This window comes from Lycium ferocissimum, chromosome 5, assembly GCF_029784015.1.
Source record: "Lycium ferocissimum isolate CSIRO_LF1 chromosome 5, AGI_CSIRO_Lferr_CH_V1, whole genome shotgun sequence".
NCBI classification, from domain to species: Eukaryota; Viridiplantae; Streptophyta; class Magnoliopsida; order Solanales; family Solanaceae; genus Lycium; species Lycium ferocissimum.
In genome coordinates, this window is record NC_081346.1 from 293,734 (window position 1) to 319,434 (window position 25,701).

Below are 25,701 nucleotides of genomic sequence, written 5' to 3' on the forward strand. Positions count from 1 at the left end.
GATAATTCCTTCACAAAGTTATGCCGGTGGGATACTTTTAATGGGCAAACTTTTATGCGGACCGGCATAACTTTGTGAAGGAATTATCAAAGTTATCTTTAACCGTCTTATCTACGCCTCTACAAGGCATAAGTATGCGGTCCGCAAGATAACTTTGGTATTTCCTTAACAAAAAAGTATCCGGGTCCCAAGCATAGCGAAATTTAAACTTGCCTTGCGAATTTTTTTTTTAAAATTTTGTTGCGCGTGGGTTCGAACCTCGAAACCTATGGGTGTTAGCCAAGGGCAAATTTTAAAGATTTCAAATATGAGGGGTAAAATTTAAAGACCACCCCAAAAGAAGGGCAATTCTGCGAATTGCCCAAGTTGAAAAACTTGAGTATTTGAAATTGAAATTAAAGTAGGCGTTTGGTCATAGAAATAAAAAACTTTCTCACTTTTTTTTGGAATTTTGGAGTTGGAGTTGTGTTTGGCCATAATTTTTGAAATTGTATTTTTTTTGTCGAAATGTACTTGTTTTGGTGGTGAAAAAGGTGAAAAACTTGAAAAACAAGTTTTTCTTGTTTTTCAAATTCCAAATACAACTTCAAGTTGTATTTGGAATTTTCATGGCCAAACATTGATTCCGGAAAAAAGTGAAAAAAAATTCGGAAAAAAATGAATAATTCTTATCGCCAAACGGGTCCTAAAAAGTGTATTTGAAAGTTGATAAACTCACAAAATTATTTTGTCACATTAAAGTGACTAGATTTTATCCTTATTACAATGGTGACATTAAACTTTACTTCTTTCTAGTAATTGATAAGAGTCCTAGAGTAAACCTATACCTTAAACAATATTCATCACACTACTGTGACTCATATCATTTATATAAAATGGTCAAATATATTCAAGCTCAACATAGATGGTTCATACTTAGAAAAGGATAACTCTGAACTGGATAACTGGATTTTGGGATATTACATGAATCTCTCTACAACAACAACATCACACTACTATTACATGAATCTCTCTCTTGCTACTAATCCACTTTACACTGAATTCTTGGCGTTGCTCGAAGGTATAGAAGTTGCAGACAAATTTTGGATTGCCATAACTATAATAGAAACCGACTCCACCAAGATAATCCGTAACATGGAAAAAGAAGTTCGACTACATACAAACTTTCTTTGAGTGCAGGTGTTGGTTGAAGAAACTGCGGAATCCACTACTCCGACATAATTTTATAGAAGTAAACAAGGTGACACAATGTTTTGCCAAAAAAAAAAAAAGAAGCACCTACTCATCCAGTGATCAACTAGTTATTTTGGATTCCCCACCCTCTTGGGTGATGTTTACAATATTAGATGATAGAAATGGACAAGGTAGTACTAAGTAAGTCTCCTTTACTGATTGTAATAATCTGGTATCCTTCTTAGTGTCATCCACTCGTATGTACAAAGCTAGTTATTAAATAAATAAAGTCCAGTTTATTAAAAAAAAATAAATATCACAAATCATTATTTGTCACGTTAAAGTAATTGAATTTTTTCATCTAAATAAAGTCACAAAACTCTGTCCACTATAATGATAAAAATTAGTCATCGAGGTGAGTTCATTGTTACAATTGGTATAGTTATGTGGCGTTCCACTATAATGGATAAAGTTCAATTACATTTTAATATGACAAACAAATGTTTTATAAATTTATTGTTATAGTGGATAAAAACTTAGTAACTTTAATATAATAGCATTAAAAAAAAAAAACTTCAATGTAATAGAATTAATTTATTATTATAACGAGTAATGTATGGTAAGTAGTAACTATACAATTCAAAATTTTAATGGACATAATTACTCAATTCTTATACTGACGAAAAGTAATAAGTAGGATAAAATAGTTGAGGTGTAATCACCCTTTGATTCTCTTGGTGGGACGAAGCCCATATGGACAGAATACCAAGTTTAACCTTGGCAGGATCAAAGGGCAAGGGGACAAATTGGTCATGCTAAGGGACTTCAAATTACAGTTGGAGAAAAGAAGAAGAAGAAGGGAGTTGGAATTGCAGAAGCGCCCACCGGATAATTTAGATAGGAAGATCTGCCAACTTTATTATCGGATTCCTCGGACTAATAAATTAGTCTCATGCTTTGAAGCCATTTACATGGTACTCCTTTCTCCAACTGCTTTTTTTTTTTTTTTTTTTTTTTTTTTTTTTTTAAAAGAAGAATTTTCCAACACCTCCCACCCTTGTGCCACCCTGAATACAAACGAAACAGAAAAATGAACTACTAATAAAATTCAGCCTTTAGTTTTCACGATGTTTCTACTCTTATGTACTTAAACGATGCAGTGGTGTGCTTTTACTTTTATTATGGATTTTTTGTTCGTCATCTAAACCTACTAAATACTTGGTTTTCATGGTTTATGTTACTAGCGTGTCTACTTGCTATTCACACCTATATTTGTTTGATCAACCGAATATAGCGCTTGCCCCCTACCCCTTATAAAGGAAAGACGACAACTTTAATCACTTCTCCCTAAACCATTTGGCTAGTCTTTTATCTTGATTTTGGAGGGACCTATGCCCATTCCTGTTGTCAACCAAGTGGCTGCTTTTGAAGTTACGCTAATTCTCTTTTTCCTCAAGTTGGGTTTTTTTTCCTCTCAACTATGAGCCGTTACTGTTGAAGCGTAACAGGAGGTAACGCGTTTTTATATTTAAATTTTACTTCTTTTTCATGATTTGAAGAGTTGACTGACGCAATTCTAAATGGATCTCTCTCTAAAAGGAATCATTTTAGGATTTGTATTTTATAGATTGTGCTTAAGATGTCTGAGTCTCTGGGATACACATAGTTGAATGTAAAACACATGTTGGTAACAACCTTGTACCATTACACATCTATCTTGTGGTGTCAAAATTGTTTAAAATCTGCTCTAGTAACTAAGGTGAAGTATATCTGAAAAATTTAGCTTGAAGGATGTAATAGCCACAAAACACATACTTAAGAATAACTTTGCATGCTTTTGGGACCTCCATTGCCATTACTCTTTCTAAACAATCATTGAATTTAACGTTCTGATTCTCTATCGGTGGCTAGTCCTATTAACTCCTCTTCTTCCTCTCTCTTTGGTCGTGAATTTGCACAATATCTATTAAAGCTTTCTGTATATTAGATGTGTGCTGAGCATTTTGATTTATATTTTTGTGTTAGAGATGATGAGTAAGGTTGCATTTGTAGTGATGAAAGTCAGGTGGGGTCTGCATATCAGTATAGGACTCAAAGTGTAGCTCCAGAATGAGCGCCTTGCGGACGCCTAACCACTTGTTATGTGAAAAGACCCTACTTTTCACAGTAGAAACCCTTGATAACTGAAGCGCCCATTTATCAAAAGTCCCATTGCAGAATCCCCACCTCCATCTGATTCCAGCATTTACTCTTCCTGTTCTGGATCTTACATAGTGCTCCTGCATCTCAGTTGTTTTTCTCCTTAACTTCTACCGTTGACTGATTCAAATTGCAGGACGATACTTTTGCACTAGAGGTGTCAACCATTTGATTAGTCTGTTTACATCCTGAATTAAGTTAATTATGTGTATTAATCCTATACTTTATCTTTTCATGTAATCCCAAAAAAGGTTGCTAATGAAATTGGACTTGCTGCTATTGGAACATTTTTGTGAAGCAGGAACCTTGACATCTTTTTATTTTCCTGGATCTGTGGATTAGTCCTTTCCTTTTCTGTTTCAGCGCTGGCGGGGACTTTGATATTAGTGTATTCAGCAGTTTCTTCTGTCCTTCTCCTTATTAAATCCATTTGCGAAAAGATTCTTGTGGTTGAAAATGTGTGGAATATATTCTTTTTATCTCCTTCTTTGCCCCTGAGCTGAACATACTGGTCAGGTACTATTTTGGAATGAAGATGGATCCAATACCAGCGAGTGAGTCAGAAATGATGCACTACTTGCAAGAACAGGATGATCACAGTTGTCATCATCATCGTTATCATGGTTTGCACCTTATAAGTAATGGGAATGTGATGGATCATGATGATAATGGTGTGGCTGCTGCTGGGGTTGGAAGTGGTGGTAGTGAGTGCATAGAGGGTGACATTTCTGCTGATCCTGGAAATCTGTCTGATAATCACAATGGGATGGCAGTTCCTGGTGCTACTGTAAATAGTAATCAGCTCACGCTCTCTTTCCAGGGACGGGTCTATGTATTTGAGTCTGTATCTCCTGAACAGGTTACTTCTTCATCTTTATTCTTCATGCAATTCTATCTAAGAATGCTTTAGTTCGTTGTGCTCAACCTAAAGATTCACTGAATTGATCTCAGTTAAACAATAGTGTCCTTTGGCTAATTTAAAAGCATAGTCATTGAGTCATTGGTAGAGATTTTTAGGCTATCACAATTTCATAGTAAAGAGTGCTCAGATAGCTCCTTAAGGCAATGTACTTGAATATAAGAGACTTTTACGTTGACATAAATATTAGTCTGACCTCCTTAGATTTCACGACATGCTAGTTCAATACCTAAGATCCTGGTGCATCAGATGTTCTGGAATTTCTTGACTTGTTTGGTCCTGCTTATATGCCTTAATCTGTTCCACATCACATTGTTATGTGTTCATTTTCCTTCAACTGATTATGTTCAGGTGCAAGCTGTACTTCTTTTGTTAGATGCCCGTGAAGTGCCGCCGAGCAATCCAATGGATATAACAATTCAAAATAATAGAGTGCGTGACAGTTTGAGTTGATAAAGTCATTTTCTTTTTGAGAGATTGAATGGTGCTTAGGTTTTAACTGGTGAAGCCTTGACCAGGGACTATCTAATACTCCGCAGAGGTTTAATGTGCCTCAAAGGTTGGCATCATTGATGAGATTCCGTGAAAAGCGGAAGGAGAGAAATTTTGAGAAGAAAATTCGTTATACTGTTCGGAAGGAGGTCGCTCTTAGGTACAAAAACTTCTTTAACTCAAGCTTTTATTTGGTTTGGTTTTGGTTCTGTTCTGATTCAATTTTTTTTTTTTTTGGGGGGGGGGGGGGTTGGGGGGGGGGGGGTGGGGTGTGTGGATAATGTGTTAAAAGATTTGCATTTGGAAGAATTTGTTTTGCACCTGTTAGTAAAGAAGCCTTCTGCCTGTATCTCTTTTGCTAAAACAAATCAGTTGTTCTATCCACCTCTCAAATCAGGCTCTAAAGTAGTTATAAGCTTGGCATTGATTGTAGATTATGTCTGCTGGAGCTCCATTTTTCCATATGACAGCTAGCGTTGGTTGGTTGATATTTCAATTGTACATTAGGAATGCTCTCTTCGAAAAGGTTGATATATGCCCAATTTTCTGAGTGTTGAGTCTCCTATATATTTTGAATTACTCCTCCATCTCTGTATATCTATTCATTTTTGTGTATGAGCTAGTATGTTGGAGGATTTGAAACAATCTTTTCTGGGGCATAGATATGCTTTATCTTGTTTGTTCATTTTGATGTCTACATTGAAGATGGCTTTCATGTGGGATATGAATTTTTGAAGTCTTGTGATATCAGATACTTGTGGCAGTATTTATACTTGGTTATTGCAATGTCTATGCCCTTCTTCATGGATTGCTTTTGTTTGTGTGAATATGGTCTCACTGTTTTATCAATTATGCAGCAGTTATTATATTAGAATATCATCTTTGTCTTCAGTCTGTTCTTGAGCAATTTTATCTTGGCTATGCAGAATGCAACGAAACAAAGGTCAATTCACTTCTTCAAAACCCAATGGTGATGACTCTTCAGCAACAGCCTCAAATTGGGAAGAGAATCAGGGCTGGGGTTTGGATGGTAGTGGCACTCAAAGTCACGAGACTTCGTAAGTTCATTCTGCAGAAGTTTTCTGTTTTCTCTCAGTCGCCCCCTATTTCACACTATTGTAATTTATCAAAGAACTATAAAAGAAATATTTCAGTTGCTTTTGATCGTTTGGTCACATTACTTGTGAATATTTAGCAGCTGTCGGCATTGTGGCATCAGCGAGAAATCTACTCCAATGATGCGCAGGGGACCTGAAGGACCTAGGACCCTTTGTAATGCATGCGGACTTATGTGGGCGAATAAGGTAAATAGTGGAGACTTGTTACACATCATGTTTTTTCCAGCTTCTTGAGTCATTTCATGCTATTCCTAAGCAGGTTGATTGTATTAAGGAAAGTGCTCACTTCCTGTATTTGCTCGCTCTTGATTTAGAGCTTACATCATGCTGCTTCTCTGCTATGGTTTTATCAGAATTATATGCTGTGAATACCTATTAGTCTACCATGTTATAATACTTCTTATATGAATAGTTTCTCCAGTTACACGACACCAATTACCATTTGTTTGAAAAGGAGAGAAAAGGAAATGGAAGAGAGTGTTAGGCTTGTCTTCTCTTGTTTGGGGTACAAGATTATGAAATAAAATACGAAGGAGATTTTCCTCTTGAGCTCACCACTTGTCTCCCTGGGACAAGGATGATCCTTAACTTTTCTTCTTTTTTTTTTTTTTTTTTCTTCCTCTCTTTTAACCAAAATAACATAATTATTAAATCTTTGCCTTTTTCAATCTTCCTCTCTTCCTTTGTCTTTGCATTACCTAGTCTCGAAGCAAAGGCAAGTGTTTCTGATTAAGACAGGAGGTTTGATGTTTGATATGGAAGCTTTTTGTTTGTGAAAAACCGGCAGTCACATCAAGCCATAGAGCAATGCAGTCTTAAAGTGTGGGCTGGGACAAGATTCCCTTTTTTCTCTCTCTCTCTCTCTTTTTTTTTTTTTCTCCCTCAGTAATTCAGCTGTGCTCTTCTTGGACTTTTATAACATGATCTGATCTCAAATTTAAAGTCCGGTTAGCTACTGCCGATACTGGCAAACTCATGTTTTACAGTTATTTTGTTAATACAGGGAACTTTAAGGGACCTTTCAAAGGCAGCACCGCCGTTGGTCCAGAATCAATCAGTTGATAGAGGCGAAGAGGTAACTCATTCTTAGTAGCTATACTAGCAATTTTCTGCGCCCTCTTATGATATTTTGGTTATGCCAGAATGAAAATCTTGAGGCTCAACAGATGGTTCCTGGAGGCATAGGGAATGGTGATGATACGTCATGATCAATTTGTGCTACTCCAAGGAGAATATTTTGTATAGTAGTTTGATTTAGACCAGTAGATGATCATTTCGTCATAGAGGGTCTCCTTCATAACTTCACTTAACGTGCCCTGGAGTTCTTACCCTTGGCATCATCTAAGAGCCGGATTTGTGGACTGACTATATAACTGTATCCCCATTTATTTATGATATATGACGCATTGTTTACACAAAACACATATCTCAGTGTCAACCACCAGACTATTAATAGAAGTTCAATCAATATTAGTATGAGGATTAAATAATACACAGTCGATGGTGATTGGTTCAATGAGTATCTTTAACTTACCTGGACCTGGAGCAGGTGTTTTTACACCAAATTGATGAATACAAGACATTTGTTTTTATACATATTTATCGTTTAACCATGATTATGTTATATCTATTTTCACTTTAATTTTTGTTCATTACGGTTAAATTGTTTCAATTGGTGTAATTGTTATGGTTAAATTGTATCAGTTGATGTAAATGTCGGTGTGAATAAAATTTTACCCTTTGTGCATGGCGTATACTGCTGATACAAACACATATTATGAGTATCAAACGCCTTAACTTTTTTAGTGTAAGTACATTTATAATTTATCTGATTTGTGCATACTCAGCTTCTTCCATAGTTTATATGTCTTATGAGATGTTATTTAAGCTGCATTTGGAAAGCAGATTAATATTCGGTTCGAGTATAATTACATGAACTGGTTTGCTTTTCTAGTCAATTGATTCGTTGGTCAACTTTGAATTAATTGTAATTGAAGGAGTGTCACTACAGTCTTCCAACTCCCAAGAGGTCAAGAATTAGTTAAATTCAAAATTTGACTTTTAAATTTCTTTTCACATTCATTCATTTAATATGGATTCTTTGTTAAACTTACTCCCACTGTTGCTCCTATTTTTATTCATCAGTATAACTATTTGTTACTCCATAAGAAAATATTTTTTGAAAGAATTATGGATATGCGAATTTTTTCAGTAAAGGAAAAGATTATTAACGTGGTTTGATCAAATATTGGAAGGCATACAGGAATGGGGGGATGGGAGGAGACAAGCTTGGTATCCTCAGTCCAAGGTAAGGTGGGATTCTTAATCTCAAATGGAACACAAGTCAATGTAAGTCACCAGACAGCGCATGATTGAAAAGTATTTGGATTCTTAATCTCAAATGGAACACAAGTCAATGTAAGTCACCAGACAGCGCATGATTGAAAAGTATTTATAATAACCGTGTCTTTCACTCTTTTACGGGTCTTGTGGGTTGCGCGGATTGCCCTTTTTTGGGGTCTTTCTTTAAATTTTTCTCTCATATTGTGTGCTATTTTTAAATTATCCCTCATATTCTTTGATTTTTTAATTTTTTTCTTCGCATTGCAATACGAGCGTTCACGCAAAAATAATGAGGTTTTGGGTTCGAATCCGGCTTAAGCATAAATTAAAAAAAAAAAATTGCAAGACAAGGTTTGGGTCGCGTGTATGCCGGATCCGGCATACACTTGTTAAGGAATTACCAAAGTTATCTTGACCCGATACTCATGCCTTATAACAGACTTGGCATATGTATGCGTCCGGCCAAGATAACTTTGAGAATTCTCAATGTGTTTTACGCTTAGATGGGGGGCATCTTTACGTAAAACTTTTAATGGATAAACTTTTAGTTAAGTTTAACTAAAAGTCTTTTCCTAGTTATCTTTTACGGGGCGGTGCTTAGTTAATGATAACTAAAAGTATGCCCCTAAGGCATAACTAAAAGTATGCCCTATATAGTGAAACTTTTTTAAGGCGATAACTAAAAATTTGTCGTAAGACAAAATCTATGTCTTAAGGAAAAGTTATGCCTTATAAGTATACTTTTAGTTATGCCTTAACTAAAAGTCTACCCTATAAGACATAACTAGAAAAAGACTTTTTAGTTAAGCGCTAACTAAAAGTTTGCGGACTTCAAGATAACTTTGGTAATTCCTTAACAAGTGTATCTTAGGTGGTGGCGTGGCGAAATTTAAACTCTTTCTTGCCAATTTTTTAAAAATTTTGGTGAGTGGGGCTCAAACCGAACCCACATGGGTTTTTAATAAGGGCAAAATTTAAAGATTTAAATATGAGGGGCAAAATTTAAAGACCACCCCAAAAGAAGGGCAAGTTATGTCAAAACTATAATGATGGAATTATAATAAAAATACCGTTATCATCTAGTAATCTCGGATTTGTTATCTATCATAAAATGTGAAATAAAAATAGTATCATAATTATGATATAAATAATTGCAGTGCTAACTCTAAAATAAAAAATTATACCAAATATAAAGTAAAATAATTTTTTTTTTCATAAAATAAATGAGACTTGTAGATTCGTAATGGGATAATGCATAATTTGGCTAGTTTGCCATAATTGAGGGTATTTTAATCTTGTCTTCAATAATGACATTTTGGATTAAAAAAATCAAATGAGGGGCATTTTTATTCTACTTTTATTAATTTAGAGATATTTTTAGTATTTTTACATATAAATTACTCTCTTTATCTCATTTTAAATGAAGGTGTTTGACTTGATATAAAGTTTAAGGAATAGAGGAACATTTTTGAAACTTCTAGTATAAAATAATTCTTAAAAGTTTATGTGGCTAGAAATTATTTTATTAAAGGTAAAAATGTAAAATTAAAGTTGAATTTTAACTAAATATAGAAAAGATAAAATAAAATTTTAATTTTAATAGAAAAGTGTCATTTCTTTTATCAAGTAAAAAGGAAAGAGTGTGGTACAAATTAGGAGCGAAGGAGGATGCAATAACCAATTTAATCCCTACAGGACCAAAAGCCGATTAGTCTTATTAGCAAGGGTGAACCGGTTGTTACGTTACTAACGTCTTCTTCTTGTTGTTGTTATAGTGATTAGGTGTGTTTTTCGTGTTGCTGTAATAAAAGTCCACTGACTCTTTGGTCGTTTCTCCTCTCCCCATTGTGCATCTTTGAGATTTGCTGTTGAATATGGCGAGGAGTAGATCATCATCGTCTTCCACTATATGCAGATACATCAATCCCGCTTACTATTTGAAACGACCTAAGCGCCTCGCTTTGCTCTTCTTCGTTTTTGTTTTTGCAACCTTCTTCTTTTGGGATCGACAGACTTTAGTCCGTGATCATCAGGTCTGTCTTCTTCTCTCATTTTCTTCCTTGTCCAATTCATCTTTCAAATTTTGCAATTAAAATAACAACTATGTTCGTGGTGTTCCTATCATTGAATTGAATCTCGATGTTCCTTTTTTTTTTTTTTTTTTCTTTTTTCTTTTTTCCCTTCACTGTTGACACAACTTGGGATTTTTGAGATTGAGATTAGTTGTCGTTGTTAATATGGAAAAAGACACAGTGGGTCTGATAAGTCTTTAGCAAGTTCTCTGTCCAATCAAGTATCCCTATCTCCCGAGTGGGTTTAATTCATCATAGGAAAGGCTATGGGATCTTGAGGCATTACTCTCATCTGTCTTTCAGATTCTTTTGATGGAGGTGCTGGTTAAAATTGGAACTCACGCACTGGTTTTCTCATTTTCATCTACTCCGGATGTGAGATTGCCAGATTTAGAGCACACGACATATGGTGTGATCTTTCTGTCTCCCCTGATCTCATAGGTTCTCACATCCCTTAGAAAAAAGATAACAGATTTTCACTGATTGTGGGGATAAATGTGATTTAGGGGATTTCAAGTTTCTAAATCAGCTGTTGTTGTTGGGTTTACTCTGTCTTTTCTTTTTTCCTTTTCCTTTTCCATTCTTCTTTTGTAAGCTGTTTATTTGCCAGTCCTAACCTCTAGGAATGTGATCGTTTACTATCTGTATTCTGTTGTATTGATCATCTTGTTGCCTGGACATTTCAGAAGTTTTTCTATCTGCATCTTGTTGTATTGAAAAGCTTTTTTTTTTTTTGCAGGAAGAAATTTCTAAGTTGAAGGAAAAAGTGACACACTTGCAAAATCTGGTAAGTGGTTTATTTTCCTCTCTCAATTTTCTATAGCTATGGAGTTTTGAGTTAAATGATCAGCCTACTATTTTTATTTCTGTTGTGGCTGCCATCCCTCTTCTTGCCTGGTCGGGGGACCGATATGCTAGAGTGTCTTTTAATACGTGGCAGTACAAGCTGTAATTACGCGAGCTACCTCCTGTTCTTCCTTCTTAAAATTAAATGAGGTTCATCTTGTTTGTATTTCTTCTGGAATTTGTAGCTGGAAGAACTGAAGAATGGTGGAGGCGTTTCAGGTGAAAAAATGAAATATAGTGGTGAAGGTGGTCATGCGGTGAAGAATATGGATTCACCAGATAATATCCTTGATGCTCAGCGAAGAGAGAAAGTGAAAGATGCTATGATTCATGCTTGGAGTTCTTATGAAAAATATGCGTGGGGCCATGATGAACTACAGGTTTGGATGTTACTTCTAATAAGTTATTTTTTAAGCTGTTAATGTTGCCTTTGCATCTTGCCATTTCACAATCAGATCATTGGCACTAAGCTCTCGCTATGCGGCGGTCCGGAAAGGAAATTCTTGAAAAATATATTGTTGATTGATGTTTTCCATTACATTTTCTTTTCTCTGTTATTTAAGCTTCCGAAGGGCTATACCTTTTGTTGACTAGATAAGCATGTGACTCCTAGTTTTTCAATTAAAACATTCTGTAGGTTAGTTTACAGAAGCAACACCAACTACACCTCAAAAATATGAATTATCATGATATCCTTTGCTCTATTTGGGCCCCTTTCATTTCAACAACAACAACATACCCAATGTAATCCCACAAGTGGGGTCTGGAGAGGGTAGGATGTACGCACCGTACCCCTACCTTTGTAGAGTAGAGAGGCTGTTTCCAATAGACCCTCGGCTCTTGGGTCCCTTTGATTTCAATCTTCAATAATTTGAGGTTTTCTAAGAGTAGAGATTCTCTACTGTTCCTACTAACATACAAATTTAATATTTTTGTTCGTTTTATGTTTTTAGTTTTTAATCTTTCCGTCCAATTTTATGTGACGGTTGGGCACAAAATGTATGAAATAAGGAAAGACTTTTGCGCGTAATATAAATATATACAACTTACCAAAATGACCTTTACTATTAGCAAATAAATGAAAGGAGTAGCTGCCACACCCCACCTCCCCCCCCCCCCCCCCCCCCCCCCAAAAAAAAAAAGGGTTGTAAGAGTTCCAGATATCACCCTATTTCTCCCTCCTGATAATAAAATAGTTTATATATCAAGTGGGGTCACATCTGTAAGTGTAAAATGGTAATGCTAAGATTAAATTGTTTCCAGTTACAAAAATGTAACATTCTTTTTTGGATAGAGTAAGAGGAAAGAGTGCCACAAAAAATGGCACGAAGGAAGTACGATTCTTTTCTTCTTATATCCCGACCAAAAATATTTATTTAGCATGTTTGGACGTTCTGAATATTGCAAAAGACGATGAAAAAGCAATTACATGAGTGGGTAAGACTTGGCTTTTAATTTATTATTTTCTAGGGTATGTTTTGACATGATTCTCGAGGAATTGATGAATTATTGTGTGTTTTCTGGTAGTGAGGATAGCACATTCTTCTTGCAATGTGTTAATAACTTGGGTTTTAAAACAGACACCTTTATGTTACCTAAACTGCAGAACTTCAATCTTCTGAATTTGCTTGATTTTTGGTTGATTTTAAATCAAAACATAAGTTCATGTGCTACGTGTTTTTGGAGAAGTTCCGATATCAATTTAAGATTAGAGAAGGTTTGGGGTTTAGGCTGTGGAGTTATATTTCTCAAAAGAAGTCTGCTTTATGCTGAACTAGTCTGTTATTGATAAAGTGGTCTAGCTGTTCATGAAAAAATAGACTTGGACATTGATAAACATCTTTTTTGCCCACCTTTGCTGCTACTTTTGTTAAGAACAATATGTATATGGAATAGACACTTTTCTTACTTTCCTTGAAGCCTAAGATGCAACTGACTTTTTGTAATTTACATATGCAGCATTTTCTTTGGTGATATGATGTAACCAAAAAAAAAATATTTACTTATAGAAGGAAATAGTATCGCTTCGTATGCAATCTTATTTTACTCTCTTTCTACTTTTGTGTCTAAGACACACTTCTAGAAAACAATGACACAAGAGTTCATACCTTTCAGCTCAAGTAAATGTTCCTATGATACCCTTGAGGCTGCCTTAAATGATTGTGTTTATGGAAAATAAAAGGTACATATAGGATTAGGTAACTAACTATTGTCGATTTGTAGAGCATTGGCTTTTGATCATGAACTATAATTTATTGAAAATCAGAAAGGAAATAACTGCATGAATCTGTTGGACATATCCTTTTTATTTCGTTCATAATTGAATATTTTTAGGAGTTGAAACTTGCCTTGATGCTGCAGTTGTTTCTGCTATGTGCTTTTCGTACTTCTTATATTACTTCTTTAGTGCACTTCTGTAAAATTACTTAACTATGTTGAAAATATCCAATGCCAGCCGCAAACAAAGAATGGCGTTGACAGTTTTGGTGGTCTTGGAGCGACCTTGATAGATTCTCTTGACACACTATATATCATGGGCCTGGATGAGCAGTTTCAGCGAGCTAGAGAGTGAGTTTGTTCTCCTGCCTCCTCTAGAATCATCTTTCTTTTCCTATATTGTCAGGATCACCTCTGGTAATCAGATTTAAGAATATTGTATTTTTGTCATTGTTCTTGATTGTACATTTATCGTTGTCAGCTACTTGTCCAAAATGGTACCATCTTCACTGAGGCTGCTCCGCTGTACACCACAAGCATGATTATTTTCTGTGTATTACTTATGGTCCTCGCTTTGTCCTCAGACAAGAGAAAATGTTAAACTAAAATATAGTGAAAATTGTCAAAAGTCAGACACTTTGTGTTGTCACTTAAAAAAAAAGGTAAAATGCATCTGCAATTGGTCAAGAGACTTGTCAATTTTCCATTTACGTTCCTATTCCATCCCTTTTCCCTCGTTTTGCTTGCTGTTTCTTTTATTTATGGATTTGATGCCTTGCATCTTGACCGTTGTCAGATGTTTAAGTGTTAATTTCATTACTTCCATTTTCTTTCTCGTCATATTAAGCATGTTTGCTCTAATCTATTGAATTGTTTTTGCAAATTATGCAGTATGTAAGGTATTTAAACTTTCCATATATAATTGTTTCCAATGAATTATTCCACGTGGCTAACAGTTGGCTAATAATTTACTGATGACAGATGGGTTGCAAACTCCTTGGATTTCAACAAGAACTACGATGCAAGTGTTTTTGAGACAACCATAAGGTTGCTTTATAAGGTTTAATATGAGTTATTAATGAGTTGTTCTTATCCTGTCGCAGTTTTCAATAATTTGGCACTATGATTCTCGTTGGTTAATTATGTTTTTCAACAACTCAGGGTTGTAGGTGGGCTTCTTAGCACATATGATCTATCTGGTGATAAACTTTTCCTTGATAAGGCTCAAGACATTGCAGACAGATTGTTGCCTGCATGGAATACAGAATCTGGCATCCCTTACAACATTATCAACTTGGCACATGGGAATCCACATAATCCTGGTTGGACAGGGGTAAGTTTGAACTCTCAAAATTGCACCTAAGCCCCCTTGTGATAGTACTACAATATCTTCTGGCAAGTGGATGGAGGGATCAGCTATCCCAAAAATGGGAGGTTGGATGTGATTAATACTGTATGTGACAAGTCATAAGATTTGGTTTCCTGATTCTTATGTTTCGTGAAGATTGTCGAGGGAACCCGTCATAGGAGAAGAGTTTCTATCTATTGGCAGGTGCCTGAACGAAGGATACTCTCTTGAAGTTTTCTTATAATATGCTCAAAGAATGTTTAATTTGCTTCTCTTTGTTTTTTGCACTCTTCCCTGCATTCATCTTCCCCCTTTCTTTTCAAAGAACTTGTATTTTTGTCCTTTGTGCAAACATATTGACATATCTGATGGTGATCGTTCTGCTGGCACATGTCACATATTCTTTGGCAGTGTTTACATAGTTGGAGCCTTTTTTAGATTTTCAAGTAGGAAAGCCAAGAGCAAGGAAACCAAAGAAAATTTGTAATAAGGATAAAAAACTGAAAGAAATGAAAGATGATGTCGCTGTGAATACACGATTTTCTTTTATCAAGTAATAAAATTTTATAAACAAATGAAAGATGTATTTTTGTCCTTTGTGCAAACATATTGACATATCTGATGGTGATCGTTCTGCTGGCACGTCACATATTGCTTATAGTTATAAAAACTTGTATTTTTCCAGAGGGTGGTTTGTGCTTCCTTTGTTTTTTTGAAATTATTGTGCTCTTTGCTCTCAGGGTGATAGTATCCTGGCAGATTCTGGTACCGAGCAGCTTGAGTTCATTGCTCTTTCGCAGAGGACAGGAAACCCAAAATATCAACAAAAGGTAGCCTGAGAAAATTTCTTAAAACACAAATGAATTTATGTTGTCAAAGAACTACAACTTGAAACTATGATATGTAAATTGGTTTTGCATAAATTGATTAAGCTACTGATTGTTGGATCAGTCTTCCCATGGTGATGAGAGGTGTATGTTCCTATTTCAGGTGGAGAATGTTATCTTAGAACTTAACAAAACTTTTCCAGATGATGGTTTGCTTCCAATATACATCAATCCACATAAAGGCACAACATCATACTCAACTATAACATTTGGGGCAATGGGTGACAGGTAAATGACCTTCATTCGTCCATTCCAGAATGATCCCTGCGAAACCCTGATCGAGTAGGAGTATTTTTCCCCAAAAGAAAAAATAAAATGGGGGAGAGCCTTCGTCCTATGCATTTGTGAATTTGCATTTAGAGCTTCCACGTTTTCTTTTTATATGAAAAGTTTGTAAAAAAAATTTTATTTCAGCTTTTATGAATATTTACTCAAGGCTTGGATACAAGGAAACAGAACTGCTGCTGTGAGTCATTATAGGTAAGCAGCTTAGCTTAAGTTCACTTCTGTCTATTTTCACTTCAGATATTGTTGTCCTTTTTAATCTTCAATTCAGTCCATCTGGTATTTCACTTGATGGTTCCTGTAGGTGCAAGTCCATATATATTAATGCTTCAATACTTCATCAGCCTCAAATCAAATCTTTGATCATGCATTGCGGGAATAAACAGAAATATTCTTTGGCAGTGTTTACATAGTTGGAGCCTTTTTTAGATTTTCAAGTAGGAAAGCCAAGAGCAAGGAAACCAAAGAAAATTTGTAATAAGGATAAAAAACTGAAAGAAATGAAAGATGATGTCACTGTGAATACACGATTTTCTTTTATCAAGTAATAAAATTTTATAAACAAAGGGGATAAAACACCTGCATACAAAGGGTATACCAAAAAGTAGAAAATCTTTCAAAATGATACTCCCTCCGTTTCAATTTATGTGAACCCATTTGACTGGGCACGACATTTAAGAAAGAGTGAAGACTTTTGAAACTTGTGGTTCAAAATAAGTCTTGAATATTTGTGTGGCTGTAAATCATTTCATAAAGTGAATTTGTTTCCAAATTAGGAAAGAGGTCATTCATTTTGGCACGGACTAAAAAGGAAATAGGTTCACATAAATTGAAACAGAGGGAGCATGATTTTCTATGAACGACATCCAATCTTCTATACCTACAGGGATTCATAGGTGCGTCAAAAGGAATCAGGGATATAAGGCTATTCCTTATGTGTACGTAGTCCTTCTCTATACTATTTCTCTCTTGGTCTCTCCAAATAGTCCCCACAATTGCTGTGAATACATAATATCAGACCTGAGTACATACAACAGTAGCAAATACGCCTCAATCGAAGCTAGTTGGGAATTTTGATGATATTTCGCAGCCAGACCTGAATAAGTGATTAATATTTATTCTATCACGCTGCGTGGTTTTATGGAAGCACATTGGTTAAATGGGGATTAGAATGCCTTACCAGCAATGGCCCCAAAATACGTATTATAACTTTAGTTGTTAAAGTTACTACTAGTTATATCACTCTCTTAAAATTGATCTTTCTACTTAGTGCAAAAACTACCGCTTGAAGAGCTCGAGTTCACATATTGTAACAGTACTACATATTTATTGTATTTTCACATATATTTATTTAATGGTTCCAAGCGTCAACTTGTCAGGCACATTGGAGTAGTCAAAGTGAGGTAGCTGGAGTATTAAACTTTATTATGCTCCTCAGACTCTTCCTTCAATTGGAAGCTTTTAGTAAATTTTATGAGTTTGAACTTGAAGCGTCAAATCTAAAGAGCTTTGTGTAGAACTGGAATTTGTTTTTAGGTGGTTGGTCTTTCCCTTGAATCCTTATCCTTTTCTGGTGCTAGAATGCAGGAAGATGAAATTGGTTATAGTGAAAAGGTTGTGCTATAAGTGCTTAGCTAGAACAAAAATGGATCTGTGATGTGGAAAAGTAGAAAGAATGTTGGATGCATATTAGCCTTTATAAGATTTGAAAAGATTTGAAATATGAAATGATTTTGCTTAACTTTTTTGTATTCCTTTTACAAAGTTTTGCAGTCCTCCGTGTTCCTCAATATAATTCTTCCATTAATTCTGCAAACAGGAAAATGTGGGAGACATCAATGAAAGGTCTTCTAAGCTTGGTCCGGAGGACGACCCCTTCGTCTTTTGCATATCTTTGTGAGAAGATGGGAAGTTCTTTAAATGACAAGGTGATGGACGGGCTTTTGCATATATTTGGGGAGTCTGAGACGTGTTAAGTTCTTGAATCTGTTTTATTTACCCTTTGGATTTTGTGCAGATGGATGAACTTGCATGCTTTGCTCCTGGGATGTTAGCTTTAGGATCATCTGGTTATAGCCCTGATGAGGCTCAGAAATTCTTATCACTGTCTGAGGAGGTAATGTTAACTTACAAAGCATCACCTAGTGAACATCTAGTTTTAGTGAACTCTTATTTATTATTGGAATGAAATGGGTGTAGGTAGAGCAGATGGATACAGAGGATTCATATAGTCAACTCTTACTAGTTTGGTTTCGACTTCTTGTAGATATGGTTTGGCGAGGACCTAGTGCTGATTATTTTCTTTTTCAGTAATATACAAGTTACCATTCTCATGGCTAGTTTGTGTTTTAGGTTTAGAAATTGATTAATTCATTTGAGAAATGATCTTTGTTGAAAGAAGTTTTAGGTTTTAGTTCAACTTTTGAGCATTAGCTATGGTGGGCTGTGGGCAATGCTCTCATACCACCAGATGTTTGCTTTCATTGGCTGTTATATTTAGCTGGGGGTGCTGAATGGTGAAGTATGAGATAAGACCCAAGTGTTAGTGACTCTTAAGTGTGCTTGCCTTCTATGGTTTAACTTGCCTTTCACATCATGGGAAGGCCCAGAGGATTGGTCGGCTCAATCTATAGGAGCTTTAATCGCTGCAGTGTTGTTTCTTGTTACCAGAAAGTTCTAGTATTCATTTTTTTTTTTGGCTGAATCTCTTAACCTTCTCTTGCAGCTTGCTTGGACTTGCTATAACTTTTACCAGTCAACACCTACAAAATTGGCAGGAGAGAACTATTTTTTTAATGACGGCCAAGTCAGTGTTATCATTTTAGTTCATGGTGATGTTTGTTTTTGTTGCTTGCTTATGGTGATAACTTATTTAAATTGTTCTTCCTTTTTAATGCTTTTCAGGATATGAGTGTGGGCACATCATGGAACATATTAAGGCCCGAGACAGTTGAGTCACTGTTTTACCTCTGGCGGTTAACCGGAAACAAGACATACCAAGAGTGGGGTTGGAACATATTTCAAGCATTTGAAAAGAACTCAAGGGTAGAGTCTGGATATGTTGGACTAAAAGATGTAAGCTCAAACCCAATTCTTTAAACTTTAGATTGTATCTGCTACTCCATTATCTGCTTTCTTTAAACGGAAAAGGGCCAAATATACCCCTGTACTATTGGAAAAGGGTTAAATATACCCCTCGTTATACTTTGGGTCCAAATATACCCCTACCGTTATACTATTGGTTCAAATATACCCTTTTTCCGTTAAAGTTGTCCAAGGTGGACATACCATCTTACGTGGCACTGACATTAGATGAGACGGATGCCACGTGGCATTGCCACCTCAACACCCCTAACCCATTTTATACCTTTCCTTTTCCACCACTAAAATTTCCTTCCCTTCCACCCATTGTCACCATTACCGCCGATCAACTAGTCCATAAGCACGATGAACAGTATTTATCAATTGCCAAGAAGTCAACCGCATAAAGTGAGTGCATCACAAGTGAAAAGTAAAGGAAGCACACGACTCCAAACTATTCCAAAATAAAGCATTTGATGGGGCTTTACTCTCCATCCATCTCCCCGCAACTGTATAACTAATCGCCAAGAAAAGGAAATGAAAAGCTTTGCTTCTGTCTAAAGCTTTTACGGAGGCAAACTCTTGGAATTAAAGTACACAGGCAAACTATTGGAATTAATTAAAGTAAACATACAAGAGGAACAAGAACAAGAATTACTACTCATATGATATTCCATATAACATCAAAACTTACTAAAAAAGATGCAAACTTTTCCAAATTGAAGAAGAAAACCAACGGAAGATCCAATTTTTCTCAGTGCTTAGATCATCAGAAAGGAATTCCATAAACAAAAAAGATCAAATAAATCACCAGATAGGAAAGACTCAAATGGTTGAACGGTGTAATTTGAAATTGAACAATGAAAACGTAACATAAGTCAGTACAAAGAAAACAAGATAATTATGGCGGTAATGGTGGTGGAGGGGAAGGAAATTTTAGTGGTGGAAGAGGGTAGATGTAAAATGGGTTAGGGGTGTTGAGGTGGCAATGCCACGTGGCATCCACCTCATCTAATATTACTGCCACGTAAGATGGTATGTCCACCTTGGATAACTTTAACAGAGGAAGGGTATATTTGAACCAATAGTATAACAGTATGGGTATATTTGGACCCAAAGTATAGCGGGGGGTATATTTGGCCCTTTTCCAATAGTATAGGGGTATATTTGGCCCTTTTCCGTTCTTTAAATGCCTTCAAATGCTGCATTTTTTACTCTGTTTCTGGAGGTTAAGAAACCACTGCCATTTCTCATGTTCCTTGTCAAAAAAATTGCTACCCTCATGAAATACACACTATTTATTGGATCTAAATATTGATAATTTGGATTTACATACATGCATGTGATTTTTATGCTATTGTTTGAAGAAAACCTGGTGCTCCTACTTGGTGCTGTTCCCTCTCCTTCACCTTGTAAACACCAGCTTGCGTCTAAATGTAATTTTTTTTTTTTTTTAACAATCATTTTACTTTTACTGTACTTCAATCATCAGGTTTCGAATTTGATTTATTGAGCAACCATAATATTTAATGAAGAATGAAGTATGTAACTTTTGAAAAGGTCTACTCTTTCAGCCCACCATCCACTACACAATTGTAAGCAAAGAGCAACGTTGAGCTAGCTGAGAACCCTTTTTATTTTATTGCTGCATCTGATCTTTATCTTCTCCCACTTGAAGCTCAAAATCAGAGCTACGCTAAAAATTGTCCTGGGACAGCAATAACTTGACTCCATTCCTCGTAGACCAATATTTTTTTTTTTTTGGGTTATGAACCAGATTGTGAAGATAAAAATGAAGTGGAGGGTTTTTGAAACACAAGGCGTTTAGTTTCTGAGAATGTAATTAAATTGTTGTGACTACTTTAGCATGTATAATGCCAACTTTTATGACCATGACGTGACTTCATGGTCTGCAGTCAAAAGTCTGTTGGGAACCTCTAGAACTCGGGGATTCGTGCTTGTAATTATTAGTATGATTGCTCTTATCCTGTTTTTCAATTGACACCGGTATAAATAAATTTGGTTGTGAAGCCAAGGTTTAATTTCACCACTGTTTTAACACATTTTTGCCGGTTTTCCCAGGTCAACACCGGTGTCAAAGACAATATGATGCAAAGCTTTTTTCTTGCAGAAACTCTGAAGTATCTGTATCTTCTTTTCTCTCCCTCATCAGTCATCCCCCTAGATGAGTGGGTTTTCAACACGGAAGCCCACCCCATAAAAATTGTTACCCGGAATGATCGGGCAGTGAGTTCCGCAAGGTCAGGTGGAAGCCAAGAATCAGATAGGCAGTTACGAACCAGGAAAGAAGGTCGATTTCGTAATCACCACTAATCGAGCTGTTGATTAATTATAATGGGATTCAATCACCAAGAAAGTACTAGCTTCATTAAGCTTGCAGCCTCATGAAAGCTTGCATTTGAGGTGAAGGAAGGATCTACACGCTGTTAACTCCAGATTGGCTGGATATATTGGATGTATTGCTATACATTGTAGTTTATTAAATGCTCTACCTGGAGCAATAGTTGTATGTAGCATAGCAATTTAGGTTAGCCTCTTAAACTGGCTTGTACTGTAGGGGTAACATTTTTCTTTTGCCGGCACATCGACATTTTTGGTTTTGATGAGCAACTTGCTACTCTCACAAAATCTTTTTCCCTAGAGAGCGAACAGAGTTCTCGTTTGCCAAGTTATATGTATCTGAAATTGTGAATTTAATATCTCTGTGACACTATGTATCCGATATATCTAATATGTTTTTCGTAGTTACATGTTTCAGTAGCTAGTTTAGCAAGTTCAATGATTAGACCTTTTCAAATGATACCAATCTTCTAAGTTTGGCTATGGTATGGTTTATTTTTTTATACGACTTTCTTTTACCAAGAAACCATTCAACTTCCAGTGATCTTAGAGAGTTTTGCTGTTTAATATAGTATAAAACTATAAACCATTATAACAATAAGGTATAAAATTGAATTTCATAGTTTGATATGTCAATTGAGGAATTAATGTTCGAATTCACTTTTGAAAATTGGATGTTCTGATCTTTGTACTATGAGGCCTATAACCCTTTCTGAAATGGAAGCCATTTTCATTTTTTAATTTATGTTTCACTTTAAATTCTAAATGAAAACAAAGAAACTAAAGATTTATCGATCCGATAAGCATCAAACGCACGGAAACAGAAACAAGAATTAACAAAACAAATCAGAGACCAAAAGACGGTGAAGCGAGAATACAACAAACCAGCTGAGTTCTAGTGTTATATTGATAAATAAATGATAACGAACATTATTATTGAATTGCATGTCATATTTATGATATCAAATCCAACAAATAGGGAGGGTTGGGACAGACACCCGTCCACTACGTACGGCGAGCACAGTGGCATTGTGTAGTAAAAATGCGAAAGAATAGTTCCCCTCTAATAGTACGGCCTTTGATGAAGGGAGTATACGCCTATGCTTATGCTGCTATGCCCCTTTGATAATGGATAGTCTATCCGTACGTGTCCCTTTCCTCTTCTGATCAATTGCCTCTACTCTGTCACTCTGATACACAGTAAAATATATATACAACACACTTGTTTATTGATCTTCCATGGCTAGTACTCCTCGTTTTCTTTCTTTCCTTCGTCATCGTTATCGAGTCTCTTCTCCCGCCGGCTCCTTCTACACACTTCTCTCCCCTAATTTCTCCCAACATTCTGATCATTATTGTGATAAAGAGCCTGAACCTTATTTCAAAGCTTGTAATCATGGATTACATGGCAATGCGTTTTCTCAATATTTCATTGGAGGGCCGGGAGCAGCTTATTCCTCATCTTCACTTGTATTCAAGCAAGTCAATTCTGCACCATTTCTGTCTTCGCTTTCCAGAAAAAGTACTAGTCACCTCCTTTTCTCCCGTGGTGAGTTTCTTCTCCTCCATCAGTGCTGACACACCTATAAAAATTCCCATTAATAGACATTACTTTGTAGTAATGGCGTCGTTACTGTAAATTATTAATTTGCAGGTTTTTTCAGTAGATCTAAGAAGAAAAAGGAGGCAGAGTTTGATGATCATGGGTACGTGTAACTTTTATGGATAGCTAGCTAGCTGAAACTTTAAATCTCTATTTTTTGTGTCACCTTATAATTTCTTTATTTTGCATTCCTAATATTTGTTGTAGCCAGCGAGCCGTCACAACGGCTTTAAGATGCAATTTTCTTGTTCTTTCCCTGAAGCTTGGGGTTTGGTTTGTCAGCTCCAGTCACGTCATGCTGGCTGAAGCTCTACATTCAGTTGCAGATATTGCAAATCAGGTTCTCAACTCATTATCCATCTACCACTTGGATTCAGCGTATATAGTTACGTTCTCATATTATAATTCATGGATAAAACTAGGAACATTGAGATTATTCATTTCTATACATGTAGGCACTTCTTGCGTATGGTTTAAATAGCTCTAAACGTGCACCAGATTCTACCCATCCGTAAGTCTTAATACCTTGACATGCAACATCATTTTAATTAAATATCACACGTGGATGAGTTTGTGAACCTGGTGAATCTTTTATTTATTTGTATACTTTTTTCAGATATGGTTACTTTAGGGAACGTTTTGTCTGGTCGTTGATATCTGCTGTTGGCATCTTTTGCCTTGGTTCTGGTGCTACAATTGTTAACGGATTTCAAAACCTATGGACTTCTCAGGTAATTTTATCATTGATAAAATAAAGCAGTTCATTATCTGTTGAATACTTTTTTGTCACTTAAGTAAGAATCACATTTTTCTCTGTATTTGTTTCAGTCCCCTGAACATCTAGAATATGCGGCTTTGGTCATTGGTGGCTCTTTAATTATAGAGAGTACGCTTTCTCAAATAATCTTTAGTGCATGTAGCAGGATTGTCCATTCTTATCATGGTTCATGTTATTTGTCTCATTTCGGGATCTATTTAGGTGTTTCTCTTGTGGTGGCCATACAATCCGTGAGGAAAGGCGCTGCTTCAGAAGGAATGAAAGTGAAAGAGTATATTTGGCGTGGTCATGATCCTACAGCTGTTGCTGTCATGACTGAGGTGATAGCCAAATCTTTTACTGGACTTGCTAGCTACTCGTATGTGTGTTGTTGTTATAGTGATGAGTGATTTGGTGTTCAATTCGTAGGATGGTGCTTCAGTTGCAGGCCTGGTCGTTGCCGGTGCATCATTGGTTGCAGTTAATGTCACAGGAAATCCAATTTATGATCCCATTGGTTCCATTGTTGTGGGCAACCTTCTTGGAATGGTATGTGAGACTATACACTTGTTCACATGTTTACAGTTAATTTCACGTGTCCAACTGTATTATTTGTTTGTTTCTTCTTTATTAATGTACATTAGGCCCTTCTTTTGGGTATGCTAAATTAAAGGAAATCCAGGCTCATCAAATGGAAAATGATATGCAGGTTGCAGTATTTTTGATTCAGAGGAACCGCCATGCTTTAATTGGTAGAGCAATTGACGACAAAGACTTGAAAAAAGTTATGCATTTGTTGAAAAAGGATCCAGTATGTTCTTTCTGGAACACTCTTATTTCCTAATCTGGTTGATTAATTAACTAAAGTATCTGAAATGTTCTTGCCACTGCAGGTTGTTGATTCTGTTTATGATTACAAAAGTGAGGTGATCGGACCTGGCTTCTTTAGGTTTAAGGCTGAGATAGGTGATTGGATCCGGTGCTTCCTCTCAGGTTATTTCTTAGTACATCTATTAATATATAGTATGATGGTCTTTATATTGCAGACTTCAATGGCGTAAAACTGGTACAAAATTATCTCGACAGAGCTGGACGTGAACAGTGGGCTAAAAAGGTTATTGATTAGCTTCGCAGAAATTCAAAGTTATCTCCTGTGAAATGACAAGATTAGTTTCTAACAGTTTTTTGATATCCACTTTATATATATATACGTATAGCTTCGAAAGGCTTCAAAGCACAAGGATGATGCAGCGATCTTGGAAATCATGTCACATTATGGTATGAATAAATTCGAAGGCTTTATTGTGATTTCCTGTGTTCTTTTCTTGTTCTTGTTAACTGTAAGAATATTAGAAACCATATATATGTTAGCAAACTCATAAATTTATCACTATATATTGGCAGGTGAAGAAGTCGTGACAGCACTAGGGGCTGAAGTTGATCGGCTAGAAAAGGAAATCCAGGAAATAGTTCCTGGTATTAAGCATGTGGACATTGAAGTACATAGTTCAATTGGTGCATCCCCATGAGCATGTTATCACATGCTTAATTCACTGTAATGTATGTAACTTTGTTTTTAAAGAAAGTCGTTTGTGGCTTTCTATTAAGAGAAATTAATGTCATATTAGCTTAGGCGAATGAAACTTTGTTCTACAAACTACAATATTGAGAGCTCTTTAAAGCATCTAAAGGAAACTTGTAGCAACGGTGTTTTGGAAGTACACTTTTACAATATTGTTGGAAATATACTCGCCGCCATGCATGTAATTAAGTATTTTTAGTTATCAGTCGTTGACAATTTCATTCTTACCATTAAAACCAACGGAAAAAGGATAAGAAATGAAAACGAAGAACTTTGAAGGGTATAGTTGCTCGTAATCAACTATTAGTGGGGTAAAATTGCTCCCAATCGAATAATAGAGAGATAAATTTGATCTAAATATGGGCAGAAGATAATTGAGTTGGAGATATTTTTCATGTGGTATTCATGTGAAAAAATT

General features: G+C 35.9%; 2 protein-coding genes across 7 annotated transcripts; both read left to right on the top strand.

Annotated features, from left to right (window-relative positions):
* Positions 1-1,952: 1,952 nt before the first annotated feature.
* LOC132055242 (mannosyl-oligosaccharide 1,2-alpha-mannosidase MNS1) lies at positions 1,953-21,718 on the top strand. Of its 6 annotated transcripts, none has more exons than XM_059446958.1 (21): positions 2,025-2,042; positions 2,075-2,147; positions 3,889-4,231; positions 4,643-4,723; positions 4,810-4,943; positions 5,710-5,841; positions 5,979-6,087; positions 6,905-6,976; positions 11,056-11,103; positions 11,348-11,542; positions 13,618-13,730; positions 14,361-14,426; positions 14,541-14,712; positions 15,468-15,557; positions 15,718-15,842; positions 16,029-16,094; positions 17,719-17,827; positions 17,917-18,015; positions 18,625-18,705; positions 18,804-18,974; positions 21,063-21,718. In XM_059446958.1, the coding sequence occupies exons 3-21, from the start codon at positions 3,902-3,904 to the stop codon at positions 21,312-21,314; spliced, it is 2,445 nt and encodes an 814-aa protein (XP_059302941.1). In that variant the 5' UTR covers positions 2,025-2,042; positions 2,075-2,147; positions 3,889-3,901; the 3' UTR covers positions 21,315-21,718. The 6 variants fall into 6 exon arrangements, with proteins under 6 accessions (XP_059302938.1, XP_059302939.1, XP_059302940.1 ...); XM_059446959.1 differs by lacking the exon at positions 2,025-2,042 and adding an exon at positions 2,559-2,684 and having other exon boundaries at positions 2,129-2,147; XM_059446955.1 differs by having other exon boundaries at positions 1,953-2,147; positions 3,908-4,231.
* A 654-nt stretch (positions 21,719-22,372) lies between these two features.
* LOC132058052 (metal tolerance protein C4-like) lies at positions 22,373-25,462 on the top strand. The gene is made up of 13 exons (XM_059450618.1): positions 22,373-22,890; positions 22,996-23,047; positions 23,152-23,284; positions 23,400-23,455; positions 23,561-23,675; positions 23,773-23,830; positions 23,924-24,042; positions 24,131-24,250; positions 24,411-24,512; positions 24,595-24,667; positions 24,748-24,815; positions 24,919-24,979; positions 25,106-25,462. The coding sequence occupies exons 1-13, from the start codon at positions 22,581-22,583 to the stop codon at positions 25,228-25,230; spliced, it is 1,392 nt and encodes a 463-aa protein (XP_059306601.1). The 5' UTR covers positions 22,373-22,580; the 3' UTR covers positions 25,231-25,462.
* Positions 25,463-25,701: the final 239 nt, after the last annotated feature.

Coding starts and splice junctions, on each gene's coding strand:
- LOC132055242 (XM_059446955.1), top strand. CDS start 1,986: ATGCTAAGGGACTTCAAATTACAGTTGGAGAAAAGAAGAAGAAGAAGG. Junction 4,232..4,642: donor AGTCTGTATCTCCTGAACAG/GTTACTTCTTCA, acceptor GATTATGTTCAG/GTGCAAGCTGTACTTCTTTT. Junction 14,427..14,540: donor GTTTTTGAGACAACCATAAG/GTTGCTTTATAA, acceptor TCAACAACTCAG/GGTTGTAGGTGGGCTTCTTA.
- LOC132058052 (XM_059450618.1), top strand. CDS start 22,581: ATGGCTAGTACTCCTCGTTTTCTTTCTTTCCTTCGTCATCGTTATCGA. Junction 23,831..23,923: donor TGGCTCTTTAATTATAGAGA/GTACGCTTTCTC, acceptor GGATCTATTTAG/GTGTTTCTCTTGTGGTGGCC. Junction 24,816..24,918: donor GTGAACAGTGGGCTAAAAAG/GTTATTGATTAG, acceptor ATATACGTATAG/CTTCGAAAGGCTTCAAAGCA.